The 18,155-nt window shown below is 46.6% G+C and overlaps 1 protein-coding gene across 2 annotated transcripts in view; it reads left to right on the forward strand.

Annotated features, from left to right (window-relative positions):
- The first annotated feature begins 13,350 nt into the window (after nt 1-13,350).
- Nucleotides 13,351-18,155, forward strand: part of Mdm1 (Mdm1 nuclear protein) — a 29,883-nt gene continuing 25,078 nt past the window's right edge. The window contains exons 1-3 of one of the 2 annotated variants that reach the window (XM_055626218.1): nt 13,351-13,402; nt 14,583-14,697; nt 17,565-17,935. In XM_055626218.1, coding sequence (XP_055482193.1) covers nt 13,397-13,402; nt 14,583-14,697; nt 17,565-17,935 — 492 coding nt within the window. In that variant the 5' untranslated portion in view covers nt 13,351-13,396. Of the gene's footprint in view, nt 13,403-13,509; nt 13,628-14,582; nt 14,698-17,564; nt 17,936-18,155 lie in introns of those variants that run through there. The other variant, XM_055626217.1, reaches the window with a different exon arrangement.

Raw genomic sequence — 18,155 nt, forward strand, 5'->3', positions numbered from 1 at the left:
GGGTGGTAAAGTGGGGCCTATTCTTGTTGTTGTTGTTATTACTCAATACTGGGGATTAAACACTGGCCTTCACACATGCTCAGCAAGCACATTACTACTGAGATATATCTCTAAGTCTTTAAAAATATTTTACGTTTTATTCTGAGACAGCGTCAAATTCGCTAGCCTAGAACTTGAGATGCTCCTGCTGAAGCCTTTGTTTGGATCAACTGGGAATACAGGCCTTGTCTGGGGGCGGGGGTTCCTTACCTGATACAATAAAACAGGAACACTGAAGAATTTGAGGGAATGAAAGGGCAGTTATCGGGACCTAAGGATTTCCCGGGTTGGGAGTGGAGCTCTGAGCCTGTGGAGACTGCCTGTCTGTCTGTCTCACTCTCTAACTCCCTCACATGTTATTGTTCTAGCTATCCTAGGAGATGTGGGCCCACTCCACCACAGCAGGGTGAAGAATGAGTGACAGTTCAAAGGGGGAAAATACAGTAGGAAGACCAAGGCCTACCGGCTAACTGATTGGATAATAGACTTGAAGTAGAAGCCAGGTCAAGGATTACTGCCAGTGTTCAGTGCTGTGGGCTTGGAAATTTGAGAAAAATGGGAAACAGGCTGAGCACTGACTCGGGGCAAAGAAGTGACTGAGACCTTGCTTTTGTAGAAGTTTGTGACACTATCACTATCTCCTCTAACAACAGTGAACTGTCATCGTTACTGTGTCCCAAGCACTGTTCTCATCAGCTCATTTCTTCCTCTTGGAACCCATGACAACAGGTACTACAATTACCCTTATTTTGCGAAACCTAAGTTCAACACAACCCCAGGATCACACGGTTAGATGGGTTAAAACTTGAGCCACCCGAATCCAGACCTTATGGTAGTCCTAGGCTTTGCTTGCCACACTCTGGCCAGAAGTGACATGGAAGGTTACATGAGGTAACCTTGGAGCCCGCAGGGTTCATGGTAGGGATTAGAATGAAGGGGCATTTTGTAGGAAGAAGGTACAGAAAGGAGAGACACTGTGAGAAGTCAAACATTGGGAATGGTGCAGAGCCCCAGGAAGCTGAAGGAGGTAAAAGGCCAAAAGCTTGATTTGACCAGCTTGTTAAGCATAGAGAGGGAAGTCAGTGCCGAGGAGGAAAAGCTTCCTCCAGGCCAGAAAGGGTCAGTGACTCTTTAGTCACCAAATCCAAGAAGAAACAACTGGGTGGCCAAATGAGGGTTGCTTTCACAATCTCTCCCAACACCGAGCTTAGTGCTGAGTCCAGCATGGCACCAGGGATGGGCCTGACTTGAACTTACAATGTAATTGAGGATGACTGAACTCTTCTGTCTCCTGCCTCAGCTTCCCAAGTGCTGGGATTACAGTCTGTGCCATCACGGTGTGGGGGCCATGCTGGTGTTCAGGACTGAACCCAGAGCTTCCTGCACTCTAGGCAAGCACACTACCAATTGCACTCCGTCCCCAGCATGTGTTCTTATTCCCCAGTAAGCCAAGCTTGCTCTCATCTCAAGACCCCTCTCAGATGCTGTTCTTCTTCATCTTGATTCACTCCTCCAATAAGCATTTTCTGAGTGCTTATAATGCGGCTGCGATCGCTGTAGGCAGTTTCTACATGCTAGCAAACAAAAGGGACAGAGCTATGTGGCTTTTTGGTTTTTAGAATCTCATCTGATCAGCGTCTCTCACTCCTCTCTTTATTATAGAGACACCTATGGTGACACCCTCACTTAAAACACTGATCCTTGCCGCTCACCTCACCATCCTGTATTTGTTTCACTTGGGTCATTATATGTAGTAGAGCAGAGGTTCTCATCCTGGGGGCTGACCGACCCATTCACAGGGGTCGCCCAAGACCATCAGAAAACACAGATATTTACTTTACGATTCATAACACTAGCAAAGTTGCAGTTATGAAGTAGCAACAAAAAATAAATTCTACAACATGAGGAACTGTATTAAAGGGTCACAGCATTAGGAAGGTTGAGAATGCCTAGTAGAACCATCTGACAAGTCTTATTTCCTTCTGTCTGTCACTTCTCTAGTCCCAATACAATCCAAGCTCTATAATAGTTTGTTTTAGTCCCTACCACCGTTCCAGAACAGGACTCTGCATATGATAGGTGACTGCAAATACTGAAGGAATGAATTAATGCATGTATTCAGTGGACATTTGAAATTTGGAAACTCGTGTCTTTATTCTAGGATGATTGTTTGTATTGTTTCTTTAGTCATTTCCCCCATATCCTGTTTTCTTTCGAAACTCCTATCATTATATCAGATTCTGGACATTATCAAGTGTCCAGACTTTTAGTAAGTTCATATTGTTTTGTTTTGTTTTTTCAAGTAAACTCTTGCCATGTTTTCCTGGGCTGTCCCCAAACTCCTGGGCTCAAACAATCCTCCTGCCTCAGGCACCCAAGGAGGTGGGACTGAGGCAATAATTCCAGTGCCCCTGGCTATTTTGAAAACTCTCACCCACTAATTTTAAATTCCACTAACATATGTTCAGTTTCTAAGAGTTCTTTTGTGCTTTCCTGCTATCTGTCTTACGTGGCTATATTCATTTCACAAGCTAGACTGAGTAGGGTGAAACAGACTCAGGATCCTCTTTCTTCTTTCCCATGGCTCCCTGTTAAACCTATTCCTGGCTGAGAACCTCCTCCTCTCATGTAGATCTCAGACATATCAGTCCTCTGGTCATTTTAGGGACAAGGCAGTGATCTTTAACATTCCCAGATGACATGAAGCTCAAATCCAGTTCCTTCTTTCCTTCCCTTGACTCAGTCCTGACAGTCATGCCCACTCGGGGCTCTGGTTCTGGAAGCTGGGAAACATACATAGCATGCCTGCAGTTCATGACATAGAATAGCCTTGATTTTGAGCTGAGGTTTCTCAGAGCACCAACACACACAGTATGACAATTTGTAGAATGCTGAAGGCTCTGTGTATTCAGAACAGAGGCCTCAGTGAAGTCCTGGGGTACAGCTGAGCCAGCCCTGTCAGGAACACTCTGGGGGTCATCATGCTTTGATTTTGAATTACCTTTGTTTGTTTGTTTGCTTGCTTGCTTGTTTTAATCATTGCTTGTTCACAAATCTTTTATCGTTGTCAAAATTTTCCTGATCTCCACATTCAGTCGGATGTCCACAGTTCAGGAAGCTGGCTCTCCATGCCCCTCTTCCCACACAGCTTAAGGAGCTGAGTTGATGCCCCTTCTTGCAGAGCCAGAGGGGTTAGTAAGAAAGGGGCCTTTTGTGACTCCCGCTGCTAGTAACCTGATGATTTCCTTTGAGGCGGCAGGTGTACAATTTGCTGGCCTTTTCCCTGGCGGCATGCTTTGGAAGTCTGCCCAGTGAGCACCCCCCACCGCAGCGACTTCGGTGTGGGTGGGACCGTACCTTAGGTCTGTACCCTGCTCTCAAGTCTGGACCTCTGGCAGTGCACTCTGTGTCAGAGTTCCCCACCTGGCAACACTATTAGCCAGGTTCAAATGCAACTCCAGGCTTTCTCCTGCTGTCCATTTTGGCACACAGAGAAACACATCCTGGCCCCCACCCCCCACCCCCGTTTTTTGGGCTAAAGAGTATCCATTCCTAACACATTGCCTCTCCACTTTCTGTGGGTAAGCCCGCTACCTCAGCCACAGCCTTTCCGTACTGCGGAGCAACTCCATGATGACTACTTCGTTTCAAAAGTCCGGAGGACACTGATCAAGCTTTCCTAAGGGTTTCCTTGGTAGACTTCACACTCAGCTTGTGGTAATGGAAAGCGTATCCCCTATTCTCTCCAAAGGAGGTTGAAGGGAGTGCCATGTGGGACACAGCCTCTGGCAAACCTAGTGAATTGAGAACTGAAGGTACTGTTTTTCTCTAATCAGAGGAAGATGGACAATTTTCTGATAATAGATCCCCGTGAGCTGTCTGATAATTCTCTTCCTATGAAGGGAAGTGGAAATGTCCGGGTTGGGAGTGTGTCAAGGGAGGCATGTGTCCCTAACACATTTTAGTCTGCAGATAGATCTGTATCTCTTATATGTTCTAAGGGGGACTGGAGAGATGGCTCAGCGGTTTAGAGCACTGGCTGTTCTTCCAGAGCACCTGAGTTCATTTACCAGCACTGACATGGCCGTTTGTAACTACACTTTAAGGGGCCTGTATTTCTCACATAGACATACATGCAGGCAAAACACCAATGCACATGAAATAAAAATAAATCTTTAAAAAGAAATGTTCTATAAGTGTAGAAATGTATGCCCCTGATGCTCACAGAGACAGCGTCATTATGCTAAAAGCAGCATTAACAACAGGCAGTCAGTATTTATATCGATTTTGAAAAGTTGTCCAAAGTATGACCCTGGGCATTGGATAGGTTTGGGTTTGATGTTTAGCTCTGCGACCACCAGCCTGTAATAATCTTAGGCAATTTATTTAATATATGAGATTTTTCTTTTTCAAAAACCAACCAACCAAACAAAAAAACAACAAAAAACCCCAAAATAGTTATTGTGAATGCCTACCCTCTATATAGTAGAGAGGTCTCTGTGCTGGTTGGCTCATTGCCTTCAGGAACAGTTCCAGTCTGAGGCTGGAACTACTGTTCCCAGAATCCTCTTTACGTTTGGTTCTGGGTTTGTGTTTGTGATGAAAACATTGAGTCTGTGACTCATGCAAGACTTGGAAGACAGAAGTAAAGGCAGCTGCTCTTCTTGGGATGCCCATTGCTGAGGCTGACATTAGCTACGGTTTCCATGGACCTGGGAGCTCACAGCCCTTTCTATTCACTCACTGAGTGCTAAGGGGAGGATTCCAAGACTCCAGGATCTGCTTTCTCCACTCACAGTCCAGATTCAGGCAGAAGTCTTCCATGGCCTTTCCTCTTGTCTTCCATTGTCCCACCTTCCAGACTTTCACTCCTAAAACATCCCCCACACACCAGTGTAAGCTTGGATTTATGTATGAAGCCACAATTCTGATACAGCACCAACGGTCTGAGGATGAGGAGCCATTGCTTCCCCGGATAGTAATGAGCATAAAAGCTGTTTTTCAGAATATCTGTTAGAATCATCAACAATGAAAAAACAAAGCAGAAGAAGCTTCTTTTATATTCTGAAAAAAAAAAAATCTCAATCACTTATTGACACTCGCTGGAGCATTACCAACGGGAAGAGGGATGATCTCAGGAAGGGCAAGAAAAATTCGGCCCTGACCCACAGTTATGAAGTGCACATACATTAACTACGAGGCAAAGAAACAGTTCAAAGTTCATGTTGGCTCAAGGGCAGAAATTTTCAAGGTTCTTAGGGGGTTTTGGATCAGACCCTCTGATAATGCCTTAAGGAATAGCATCTAGAGGTGGAGTGATGGCTCAGTGGTTTACTTACTTGCAGAGGACCTGGATTTTGGTTCCCAACACCTATGTGCTAGCTAATGACCACCTGTAATTTTACCTCCAGAAGATCCATGCACATTTTGCACTGGCATACAAGTCAGCAAAACTTGTTACATATAAATACTTAGAGATACATAAATCAATCTTTAGAAACAAATTAATGAGGAAATATGGCATCTGGGCCCTACACCCAGAGTATATGGGAAAACGACTGGATTCATGGGTTATTAAACTAAAACAGGGGGTGAGGAGGTGGGAGTGGATCTGGGAGGAATTGTGGGGAGGAGTGAGAGGCAGGTGGTGTATATAATCAAAATGCATTGTATGAAATTCTCAAATGATTAATAAAAACATTATATGCGCACACACACACACACACACACACACACACACACACACTCAGCCAGATGCCATTTTATAAAGTGGCATATGGTTTTATGTGGCCAGAGAATGAATGCTTCCAAATCTACAGTTTGCAATTTTGGAGGAAATGCTCCTGTGAAGGGATGGTGATTTAAGACAATGAGTAATTAGGAAAGAAAAAGGAAGCTGATTTTTAGAGAGCAAAAATCACCGACAGTGTAGGTGTTAAGATGAAAGGAATCCCCCCCCACCCCCAGCCCAATTTTGTTTCCGTGTCTGTTCAGCCAAGGCACATTTTTGTTTCAGTCTGGGAGGCTTATGGTAATTTCTGCTTGATTAAGAATTACTTTTCTCGGCCACAGCCTTGTATGGTGAGGCGTACCTCAGCCTCACTGAAAGGAAAAAGTCCTTGTCAAGAGAACCTGGAGTTTCTCCAAAGGTCCCCAAGGCTGCCACACACACACCTGTCAACAATGGTGTCCTACAGTTCAAAACCTAGAGGGCAAATTAAACTTGACCCATTAGCAAGTCTTAATCACAGATCTGCTTATCAGTTCTAACAGACATTAATGTGAAGTGTCAGCAGCTTTGCCTCCAGACAGAGAGTACTGATTTCTTTGTTCAGTTTCATTCCCACCTGTACAATCAGAGATTCACTGGTGTGAGGAAACTGAAAAAAAAAAATAAAAAAAAAAAAATCAGTCAGTGCCTACAGAAAGATGCTGAAGAGCGCATGAGTCAGAGCTGTTCCTTTTTGGAAGATATGGAGCTCAGCAGTTACGACGGAAATCCCAGGAAGCTGCGAACTGGGAGCCCAGCCACCTGGAGCTTCAGTCTCTTTATAAAGTATTTTATAGAAGAGGGCAGTGTGTATTCAAAAAGCAGAGGACGATCACTGTGACAATGACCTTGGGTTTCTAAACCAGCTTCACTCTGATCTCTGAAGCAGCAAGAAAGGGGCACAGGGACACTGAGATACAGACAGCAATTTGCATTTTGGGGAGCGAATGTTCGAATGTTCGTTACACCTTCCCAAGGAAGGTCGGGTCCCGATGCGCTACCCAGGGCGGAAGAAAGATAAAGTGGAAGGCCCTAGATCAGGTGTGTCTGAGAATGGCATTCAAAAGCAGCTCCTTTGTCCTGCCTACTCTTTAGTCTCCTCTCCATGGAACTTTTGGCAGTAGATTTAAAAGCATCCTCAGCGTATCCAGGTGCTCAAATGCGGCCCCTGCTGTGTTCTCTCCTTTTGTGTGTGATTTCCTGCATCCTTTGTGTAAGTATCCCTCTCCCAGTGAGGCTTTGACAGCAGGGCTGTGTCTTATTCATCTCTGGAACGCCGTTTCCCACCCCTTGTCTCCGGGTGCTTTACTCCTGTATAATTTTGTGTTGTTTAAATAAAAACAAATATATTTGGAAGCAACTACAGGCACGCCAATGTTTGTGCTGCTGCTAGGAGAAGAGATGAAGGATGCATTTGCAAGGCGATTAGCTCCCGTGTTTAACTGGATGACACACAAGTGTATCTATCTTTCAAGAGCAAATAAAAGGGTGCCTGAAAGGATTCTTGTTATTGTTTTAGTGTTTAAGAAAACTGGCAATGTTGTGGTAGTGTATGTAAATTAGAATGACCCTAGGAAGGACCAGGGGAGGGAGCTAATTTATATAAGGAAAATAGCCCTAAAGGTAACTGTTAATACTGACTCCAAAAGCTGTCCTCTGACCTCTGCAAATACACCTCGGCACATGTGTGCTCCCTCTGTAAAAATAATTTGCATATCTTTATAAGTGAGCTAAATAAAAAAAAGAAAAGGTCTCTCCAGCTGCAGCTAATGGGGTTAGGTTCACCCTGTGAATGTCGCTGTACCATAGTCTATGCCACATCTTTTTCCTGTGTTCTTCCTGTATCTCAGTTGTCGGCAGATCATACCCATACTCTGAGTCTTGCTTTTATCTCCGCGAGTCTTACATGCTAACTCATGGAGACCACCCCCTCTACACCCTCCCTCCCCCCGTCCTGCACCTTTTGTTTTTTCAAGACAAGGTTCTTCTGTGTAGTCCTGGCTCTCCTGGCTCCGGAGACCAGACTGGCCTCGATTTCACGGAGATCCGCCTGCTTCTGCCTCCCTCCCAAGTGCCGGGATTAAAGGCGTGTATCACCACCTGGATGCCTCTTTCTCTTTAAGGACCATACAGGTGTGCGCAAGTCAATGGTCAGTTTCTGTCCTCTGGTTTCAGACTCTGCAAACCACAAGGCCAGGATCCTGTTAGATTTGCTAAGAACAAACCCGGGAGACAGACTGGGATGCTCCGGATGGACCCTGCGGCGGCAGTCCACTGCAGCTTCCCTTTTCCTTTGTGCCTTATTCGCTCGCCTTGGCAGCCTCATGCTGTTGCCTCGGGGCATTGGCACCACCTCGGCAGTGACGCTTTCTCAGAGACCTGTTCCACAGGTCTGCCCTTCTGGAATCTCGACATTCTCCCTTTAATGCTCGAGGCCACAGCTCGAAGCTGCTGCCTAGAGGGACTAGTCCCTCTGTGGTAAAAGTTCAGTTTTTTTTCTAACTTTTTTTTTTTTTTTAAACGCTAAAAGCTTTTGCATTAAAAGCTCTCCAGTAACGGAGAAACTAAAGCCCAGGAATTTCTCTTTGCAGAATGCCTAGACAGTTTCTGTTTTCCTTGCTGGACTCTAGCAGATACAGTGTTCCCTGGGGCTGGGAAGCCACGTGACCAGGGGGAGCCAGCCTAGAGCAAGAGTGAGGGCAAGGTGTGTCCAAACCCTGAAAATCTTCTCTTGGGACCGACAGGAATAGGACCATTTCCTCCCTGTATGTCCTAGTGCACTTAGTTAGCCTCACGACCCCTGACCTCTGCCACCCTTGAGGTGGTCACACACCGTGGCCGCCAGGTTACAGGTTAAGCTTTCCTCTCTCCTCATACGGTCAAGTCCAGCAAGCACCTGGAGTTCCTCTTCCCGCAAATAAGGCATTCCCAGCACGCTCAGCCCAAAAAGCCTCTACCCACACCGCAAAGGTTTAAACAGCCTTTGTTCTAGTTAAGCCAGCCGCCTCACCGAAGCCTGCTTCTTGAACGCTCGCCATGCTCACCGATGCCTGGGATCTTCTCACCCCCGGAAGTTCCGGTCTCCAGCTTTTCTCCCGTCAGGCCATGGGGATCCACCAGCCGTGTCCTCACCAGGACGGGTGGAAAACGGAGCTCCAACACGCACAGCGATGCTGTGGCAGAGACCTTCAGCGTCATTTCCCCACTGGGAAAGCCTGTGCTTCCTCCGTGCCTCAGATGAACCGTCATGGATTTAGCTTGTCCTCTTTGATGGGCAGTTAGACGGTCTCGTCTATGAGTTGCTATGAGCAGACAGTGCTCCACTGTGCGAGCCTCGTTGCCGTTGACGGAAGCAAGTTAAAGGAGGGAGGGCTTGTCCTGGTGCATCATTTAATAAAGGGTGTCGGCTATTGGCGAGGAGACGTGGTCGTGCGAACACGAGGCAGCTGGTCTCACTGTATCCACGTGCAGGAAGCAAAGGGAGGTGGTTGCTGATGTCATGCTGGTTTCCTACTCCTCACTGTTTTCCTGAAATCCCAGCCATGGGCTCCCGCCGCCCATGTTCTTCCTTTCTCTGGAAACAAGTTCAGAGACACACTCAGAGGTGCCTCTTTTTAGGTGGTTTCCAACCCAGTGGAGTTGACAGTGTGACCATCACACCAACCTTTCACTATGGGCAACACATCGGACATCCCCCCCCTCTTTTTTTGGTAATTCTTTTATTGATTATTAGTGAATTTCACATCATGCAACCCAATTCCACAGATTTCCCAGTCTTTCCATTTCCACCCTCCACCCTTGTAACCTCCCCCAAAAGAAAAAACAAAACAGCAACAAAAACCCTTGGAAACTATGTCAAAAAACGTGTCCGCTTTTGGTTCACACATCATTACTTGCAAATGTTCATTGCAATGAATCACTGGTCTAATCCAAGGCTTCTGGCTTCTGCTATACCATTAATATTAGCCCCTCACTGAAACTCCTCATGGATATCCTGTTGTTGCACTGAGTCATGGCGATCCTGCAGCTTTGGTTCTGCAGGACTGTCCCCTTCAAGCACTCCAGAAGCTCATAGATGGGGTCGATGTTAGGGTGAGCCAGCTCAAAGCCCTGGATCTTGACTGGGATGTAACTGAGTTGGTCAACCTACCAGTTCTCCCATGCCCGTGCCACCAAGGCTAGCTCTCCTGCACTGCCCAGGTGAGGGTCAGGGCCAACATCAAACAATCTTAACTTAATATTTTTCCCCATATGTAGAGGAATGTTAATTCAGAACATGGCTATTCTGGCAAGAGATTACATCCAAAGACCTTCCAGGTCTGTGTGATTCAGCTGGAATATGAACACGTCTTTCATCCAAGAGATAGAGGCAAGCAGATCTTGAGTTCCAAGACTAGCCTGGTATAGAGCAAGTTTTAGGTAAAGAAAAGCTTAGGTCCAAGCATGGTGGTACATGCCTTTAATCCTAAACAATGAAAATAAAATTAGTTTGTAGATGGAAACACCAGTGTTTGAAAGTGAAGTCTACTTGAGTGGCAGGAAAAAGTGACAAATCAGAGAAAGAGTTGATAGAATAAGATACACCCAACTCTCTGGAGAAGAGAGAGGAATGGGAAGCTACTTAAGGGTCAATGTCAAGAAAAGAGAGGAGGTAGATTTTACCAGAACAGTAATAGACAGATTGCAAAAAGAGAACTCAGGTGAAGACCGAATGAACCAGAGAATGAGAAGGAGTCAGGAGATTAGAGCAGATTGCTGGAGTTAGTTGGAGGCCAAGCCGAGCAATTCAGAGGCTGAGAGAAAAGCCAGGTTGAATTATTTAGCTGGGAGAGGAGTTTGAGCCAGAACAGCTGAGTTGAACCAGCCAGCTATGAGCTCAGAAAGAACAAGAAAGGGTGAGCTTATTAAGCAGTAAGTCTGAGGCTGAAAACTGAAAACATAGGCCTATGTTGGATTGTATGGAGGCTAGACGTTTCCAGGACTAGGCCTAGAAGGAGGCAGTAAGCCTCGGAGACAACAATTGAAACAAGTAAATAAAAGTTGTGTTTACACCCACAGATGGATGAGTCTTTCTATAAGATAAATTTGTAGAAGAGGAATTAATGTATCAAAAAGATTGTCAAACTGTACTTGTTTGGGATTATAGGAATTCTGCTTGTAGGAGAAACAGAGAATCTTACAGAGGGAGGCAGGAAGCAGGCATCATATCCTCGTTCGATCGTGAGAGGTTACTGAGGAAGAGAGAAGCACAACATGAAATCTGTCTTAAGAGAAATTGCTTTCTGGATTGTTTTTCCGTGGACTTTGTCCTGAGACCTTTGGAGCCAAGAGAGGCCCAAACAAAACAGCTCTCTGAGATGCTTCATCCCTCACTCCTTAGAGAGAAAGAGAAGAGAGGTCATCTGTAACATAGCAGGATGGACGGTCTAAGGAGTAGCTCTGACTAGTGGAGACTTAGTAGCAGCTATTGTGGTTGTAGCCAGCAGTAACTGTACATCTGTGGGAGTGTGGCTATTAGAGACAGAGGCAGTGTGGCTGGTTGTACCATGCACAGCTGTAAGTACCTGCAGGGCAGTTCCAATCAAGCCTTGAAAAACGTGTGGAATTTTTAGAAGTCACTCCATCCTTGTGTGTATGTGTGTGTGTGTGTGTGTGTGTGTGTGTGTGTGTGTGTGTGTGTGTGGTGTGTTTGTTTGTTTGTAGTAGCAGAGAAGGCAAGAATTGGTAACCCAGAGAGTACCCAATTCATTCACAGGGTTCTTACCTTTTTTTTTTTTTTTCCACCTCTTTGATTCATTTCCTGGGGGTTGAGTTTTGCTTAACAGTGCCAAAATACAATTTTCTTCTTTGAGTCCATGTAACCCATCTCTAGCAAACCTGGGAGGTCATCATTTTTTGCCACCTGCCATTTGGTTTTCCTGTCATTTATTCCCTGCCCAGCAGAGTGCTGTCACAGTCATCATTGTCCTTGTTTAAGCAGACAGGCTTTGTTCTTCACCGTTGCTTCCCCTTTGCATTGTGTGGTGACAAAGCCTTGTGTATAATCAGAGTTGGGTCTTCTTTACCTTGTAAGGTCTGGGCTGGCTTCCTGCAGGGGAGTTTTGTTTCAGGTTCCACTGTGTCTTGCTTGTGCCATTCTGAATTCACACGGCTGTGATTCTGACATCACCAATTAATGTTAATGAAAGGCCTCCCAGATGCATGGCTGCATAAGACACTTATTTAATATTCTCTTTGTTTTAGATATCAGGTGGCTTCTTCAAATGAATTTTTAAGTATCTCGGTGATGAAGAATGGAGACATCAATTAGGGGCCAGGAAGACAAGCCTGCAGGAGAGGCTTGAAGGAAGGTATGAAAGGTTGATGTGAACATCCTAATGTTTTAAAGAGGTGTATTTTTTTTTTCAGTCAGAAAAAAAATGACAAAAGTAACAAGTAAATTCATTACTCCTGGAAGAACCCTGACAGCCTTCTCTCCAGACATCTGTCTGCCTTGATCATCTTTTCCTCTTCTTGCAGTTGTAGTTTTCAAAGCCAAGTCTGAAAATTCCTCCTGAACCTACCTGTTCTAATCATCTCTACCCTCAGGGTCAACTCTCTGATTCTAACTTTTCATTCATGCTTCTCATTTGGAAAGTGAGCCCTGGACGCAGTATACTATCATTGACTAAATATATGTACCTCCTTTTCAAGTATGTCTGGGCAGTTTCTTCCCTGAGTTTTAGTTTTGTTAAGAAGTATTTATGATGATGGGCAATAGCCCATCAAAATCAAACAAAATTTTAATGTATTTTTTTTTTTCTCTCCAAGACTGGGTTTCTCTGTGTAGCCTTGACCACCCTGGAACTAACTCTGTAGACCAGGCTGCCCCAGAACTCACAGAGATCCCCTTGCCTTTGCCTCCTCAGAGCTGGGGATTGGTGGCACTCACCTTTAATCCCAGCACTGGGTTAGGCAGAGCCAGGAGGATCTCTGTGAGTTCAGGGCCAGCCTGGTCTACGAAGGAAATTTTATTTTTTAAAAAAGGATGAGAGGAGAAAAAAGGTCCAAGGACTGGCAGCTGCGATTCACAAACATGTTTTTCTTTTTCCTCTCTCACGCCCCCGGTATGAGCTTTTATTTTATTTTTTTTCTTCTCTGAAGGGGGTCAGAGGGTGAAAGAAGAACATCATTAAAAGAAGACAGCAGCTGCCTTTGCGGTCTTCCTGGAACTTTATTTCAATCTGTCTACATCGGATGAGCTTTTGGACCTCTTCTTTTGGAGCCGAGGCTAGGATGACGCTTCCGTCAAGCAGGCATTCAGCCAGGTACTCCTGGACCATTTCCTTTAGGAAAAAGACACTCTGGGTTCCGTCGTGCATTCTGGAATGCCAGGCACGACTTCGCTTTGTGTGACGTCAGGGACCTGGAACCGGCGAGGCGGGCTCCGTCGGCTTTCGGCCACCCGCACTCGCCCCGCAGCCGCCTCCAGGACAAAGCTCCCGCGGGCCCCGCCCACCGCAGCTCCCGGGCCCTCATTGGCCGGCTCTCCGCCCGCCCTCAGGGAGCGGGGCGCTGCCCTTCCGAGCGCTGGTTGGTCTAATCGTAATGACGGTAAGGGCTGCCATTCGTCTTCAGGTCTCGAAAATGGGCGGAGCGAGCCAGGAGGGCGTGGCGGGAGGGCGGCGCGGAGTGCGCCGGCGCGTAGTCGGGGACGCCGAGTCCGGGATCCTGCTAGGGAACCAGTGTTGTCGCCCCGCCCCCTCGGGGCTTTTAGTCCCGTTAACCGTCGGCGGGGCTGGGTCCGCAGCGCAGGACGACATGCCGGTGCGCTTCAAGGTGAGGCCCGGCGCTCGGCGGCGGGTGGAGGGGACCCCTCTGGGGTGGGTGCGTGGCGCGCCGCTGCAGCGCCGAGCCTCCTGGCTGGAGCCTGTGCGGGGCCGAGGATGCTCCGGCCCGTGGCCCGGCGCGGCGGTGTGGGCGTGGGAGAGTTCGACGGGGACCTGACGGCAGCAATCTGGTGCGGAGGCGGAGGGAGGGCGCTGGACAGTGGGACGAAAGGCTGCTTTCTGTGTAGGGCACCTGTGGTCCCTCTGACGTTTAGCATTCAGGCCCCCTTTCCCCGCAAAACTTTTAAAAGTACGCCTGTCGTCTAAAGGCTTGGGAATCGGCCCTCGGTACGAGGAGAGCGCGAGTAGGTATGCAGCTTGCATTCCTAGCAGTGCATCTGTTTTAGGGTTTGTTGACACTTCAGGTAGCTGTCTGCATCTAGCATCCTTTTGCGCAACAGGTGGCCATAATGTTGCAGTCACCCCCCCCCCCCCCGCCCCGTTAATTCTTAAGGGACAGAGTGGGAAGGGAACTTGTCTTTGTCTAATTGCCCTTTATTAAAAGGAACTAGGAGTACTCTATAATATTATGCTTTTGATAGGGAGCTAGGTTAAAACTGCAGTGATGAGGGCTTTTCATTTGCCACTACACTTCATCAGACGAGCTTTGGAATTAGGGAACCAGCTAAAGTGGAGCCTCCTTGAGTGTCAGACTCCTGCTTCTATGGGCCTCAGCTGGTTGTGAGGATTAAAGGGCTACTTAGCCCAGGGCTGGGTAAATATTAACCATTATTAAGGAGATTGTCTGCGTTTAATTCTCATTCTTAGGCCTTTCAACACTCTTTGGAGGCTGAGAAGATTTTTTTTTTTCCCCTTTTCTTTTCTTTTTTTTTTTTTTTCTTTCTGATGCCGGATTTTAAAACACTGTTCATCACACTGTGCTCAAATTGTACTTTGCATTTCAGGGGCTGACTGAATACCAGAGGAACTTTCTGTGGAAAAAGTCTTATTTGTCAGAGTCCTATAATCCCTCAGTGGCGCAAAAGTACTCATGGGCAGGACTTAGGTCGGATCAGTTAGGTAAGTTGAGCAAACCAATGGCCATTACAGCTTGAATAAACCTTGGGTTATGGTTACAAAACAATTAAAATCCACTGGTCTGGCTGACGCCATCGTGCAGTTGGCAAATGTGTATTGATGCTATCCTGTGATCTCAGACTCCCTTATGTACAGGAAAAAAAAAAAAGAAACTCCATTAATAAGGCATTTCAGGTAGCATATAAAATTGCACGATAGCAAACAGGTTGAAGAGGGGGGCGGGGGGGATACACTTGAGACTGGTGGTTCTGGAAAAGGTCCTCGTGGGGATGTTTGATCTGGGACCTGAGAGGGCCGGGCCTGGGGAAGAGGACCCCCAGGGTCTTGAAGAGTGGAAGTGAAGGTAAAACAGCTTGTCCGGGTTCAGAATTAGTGCAGAGGCATGACTTGAGCTCCCTTGTCTCTTTTAGTCAGAGCCCATGCGTTCAGAGATTATGTTCTTCCTGTTGCATGTGCTTCTTCCCAGACCTCAGAGCATCTGAGCCCTGGGCTGAGGTTTTCTAGAGCACATTGAAAAGAATGGACTGGCTTTATTGTCCCTGCTCTGTTTCTCGCCCACTAGATTATAAGATCTACAGTAGCAGCCTCCGTCTTCTTGAGACTTTTGGAGCAGGGTACATTTTGAAGGAAGTAATGGTTTGGGCGGGGGGGGGGGGGAGGTTAATAGGGATTTTAGGTAAGCATAAGGAACGGTACAAGATTTCAGGCTGTTCAGTGGGAGTAGGAGGTTTATACAGAACAGCAGCAGGCTTATATAGGACCGTCTGTCTGTCCATTCTCTCAGTACCATGCAACCCCATTACTGGGGGCATTTGCTGGAGCTGGGAGTACAGAGGGCCCACTGAGCAGAGAATCTTATTCTTTGATTTTGCTCCTTACCAAAATCTCAACCCTATGCCAAGGCAGAAGTCTAAAACTGTGGTTTTCCAGTTTTCTTTTGTTTCATTTTCATACTTCCTATAGTAATTCAGGGGGGCTGGAGAGATGGCTCTGCAGTTAACAGCACTGGTGCTCTTGTAGGGGACCCAGGTTTAGCTTCTGGCACCCACATAGGAGCTCACAACATCTGTGTCTGAAGTTCCAGAGGCTCTGACTCCCTCTTCTGATCCCCGGGGATACCAGTCATGCATGCAGTATGCCTACACACATGCAGGCAAAACACTCATGCACATAAAATAAGAATTAAAAAAAGGGATTGAGAGGTAGAGCATGTGCCTGACTTATGTGAGGCCCTGGGTTTGATCCCCAGTGCTCACCCCCGAAGTTAGGAAAATGTTGTTAACCCTTCCCATGTTAAAATTAATCTTCCGTTTTTTTTCTAAGCTCTTACAAATAGTTTCAGTGGGTGCGTATTTTGGTAGAGTGTGATGTCTTATTTGTTCCAGCTTTTGAACTGCCACCTTGGCTCAGCCAGTGTATAGAAAATGTTGGTTGTACACTTTGCAAAGCCACCCACATCAGCACTCTGGCTTGCCAAATTGGAGCGACTTTCTATGAAAAAAGTGTAACTTTGTTTTGATTCCAAGGTAAGGTGCATAGATGCAAGGCCCATGCCAGCTCTCCATACCTGAACTTTATGGGTAGATGGAAAAGCATGAAATGTGCTGCTGTTCCTTTCTCATCTTCAGTCTATGCCTTTGTTTTCCTGGGGCACAGTGTCCCTTAGGAGTGGCTTGTACCTTCTTCCCCCTTCCCTGAGTTCTTGTACTATGCCATAGTGATCCAACCCAGCCAGCGGCTGTCTGAGCTGTGGGCCTGTCTTTTGTAAAGTCGAAGCGGGACTGCGGTAGGCTGAAGTGAATAGATGTACAGAGGACAGATAGGTCAGTGTCAAGCAAGAACACACATGGAATTCAGGATCTTGAAAATACTCCTTTCGCTCACCCACCCCCGAGATGGCACTGTGTGCCTGTCCACTGAAGTCTATTAGTCTAGGAATCCCATAAGCATGGACCCTTGCGTCCATGGCAGGAGGCTCAGAGGGAGATTTGGGAGTGGTGGCTTTACCTCATGTCAGCTTTTCTGTTGTCTTCCCCTCTCTTCTGCTCTGTCTTCCTCCTCCTCAGGTGGGAGCAGTCCTCTTTCTATTTAAGGAATGGCCTGAACTAGGGCATAAGCCCCACACTGTTGCAGAGTTCCACTTACCTCAGGAGAAGGCTGAGGTCCTATGTACTCCTGCTGGACAGAGATGTAGAGAAATTGTATCTTAGCTCTTGTTAAAGGAGCCATTCTTTTTAATGCTCGGGAAATCAAGGCCGAGGGAGACCCAGGATCCAGCACGGTGACATCTCACCCCTTTCATCTTGGTCTGTTCTGCATAAGAGAAGCTTTGTGCAACGTTCCCCGTTTGGACCGGCCAGGGCTTATTGTTCTGCTAAGTAGCACAGGAAAGTAACCAGAAACTGAGGCTCGGGCCAGGCAGGTCTCTCACCTTGTGATCCCTGTGACTTGTGTGAGAATAGCTTGGACCTTGTGACCTCAGTGCTCAATTTTAATACTGCTTTAAAGCAAAATAAATATTTGATGTTGAAAACTATGCCTAGTTAGGTTTTAAAAATCCTGAAATCTGGAGGAATTTGTGTGTGTGTGTGTGTGTGCGCGCGTGCGCGTGCACACACACAAGCGTCTGTGCATATCATAGGGCATGTGTGGAAGTCACAGAACAATCTGTGGGAGTTGGTTTTTCTTTCTACCATGAGGTTCCTGAGGACTGAACTCTGGTTGTCAGGCTTGGTGGCAGGCACCATCTTGCTCTCAACTGAATTTTAAACTCCATCTCAGGTTTTATTAAAAGCTCTTCTTAACTGTAAACTTTGGTAGTAGCTAATTTTACGTTGTATGTTTTATAGGGATCACGAAAGAACCAAGTTTTATTTCAAAAAGAAGAGTTTACTACCATGACCCTCAGATTTCAAAATCCCTGGCGTGGAATGGAGCCATCACAGAGAATGGGATGGTTGTCCCACCAGAACCCAAGACCCTCCAGACTCCAAAACCACAAGAGGCAGAGCAAAAAGAAGGTGCTAACCAAGGAGTTCTCTCAGTAGAGGCCTCCAGGGTTCCCAAGAGAACTCGATCACATTCTACGGACTCCAGAGCTGAAGGGGCTTCAGATGGCATGGAAAAGCACCAGGATGTAACAGGAAACCACGCACTGGCTAATGAAGCTGTGGAGCAGGCACCTTCTACCCAACCTCTTTCACAGAGTATAGATCCCAGGGTAGGAATAGCCACCACACTTTTATTCAAAAGTGTGACAGCCCTGATTGGTTTCATTGCTACCACATTGTGTATTTAAGGTTTTTCTTGTTAAGTGTTATTTTCCTTGTCTCGTGTCTCTGCTATAGATGCTAGTAGAACGTTACTGAGAATGCTCTATTCTTACAGTGTACTGGCTGTACTAAGACGTGCCTTCCCTGTATGGGCAGCCTGCCTCTGGA

The sequence above is a fragment of the Psammomys obesus genome, unplaced genomic scaffold, assembly GCF_907164565.1.
Source record: "Psammomys obesus unplaced genomic scaffold, mPsaObe1.curated_primary_1811, whole genome shotgun sequence".
Classification (NCBI taxonomy): Eukaryota; Metazoa; Chordata; class Mammalia; order Rodentia; family Muridae; genus Psammomys; species Psammomys obesus.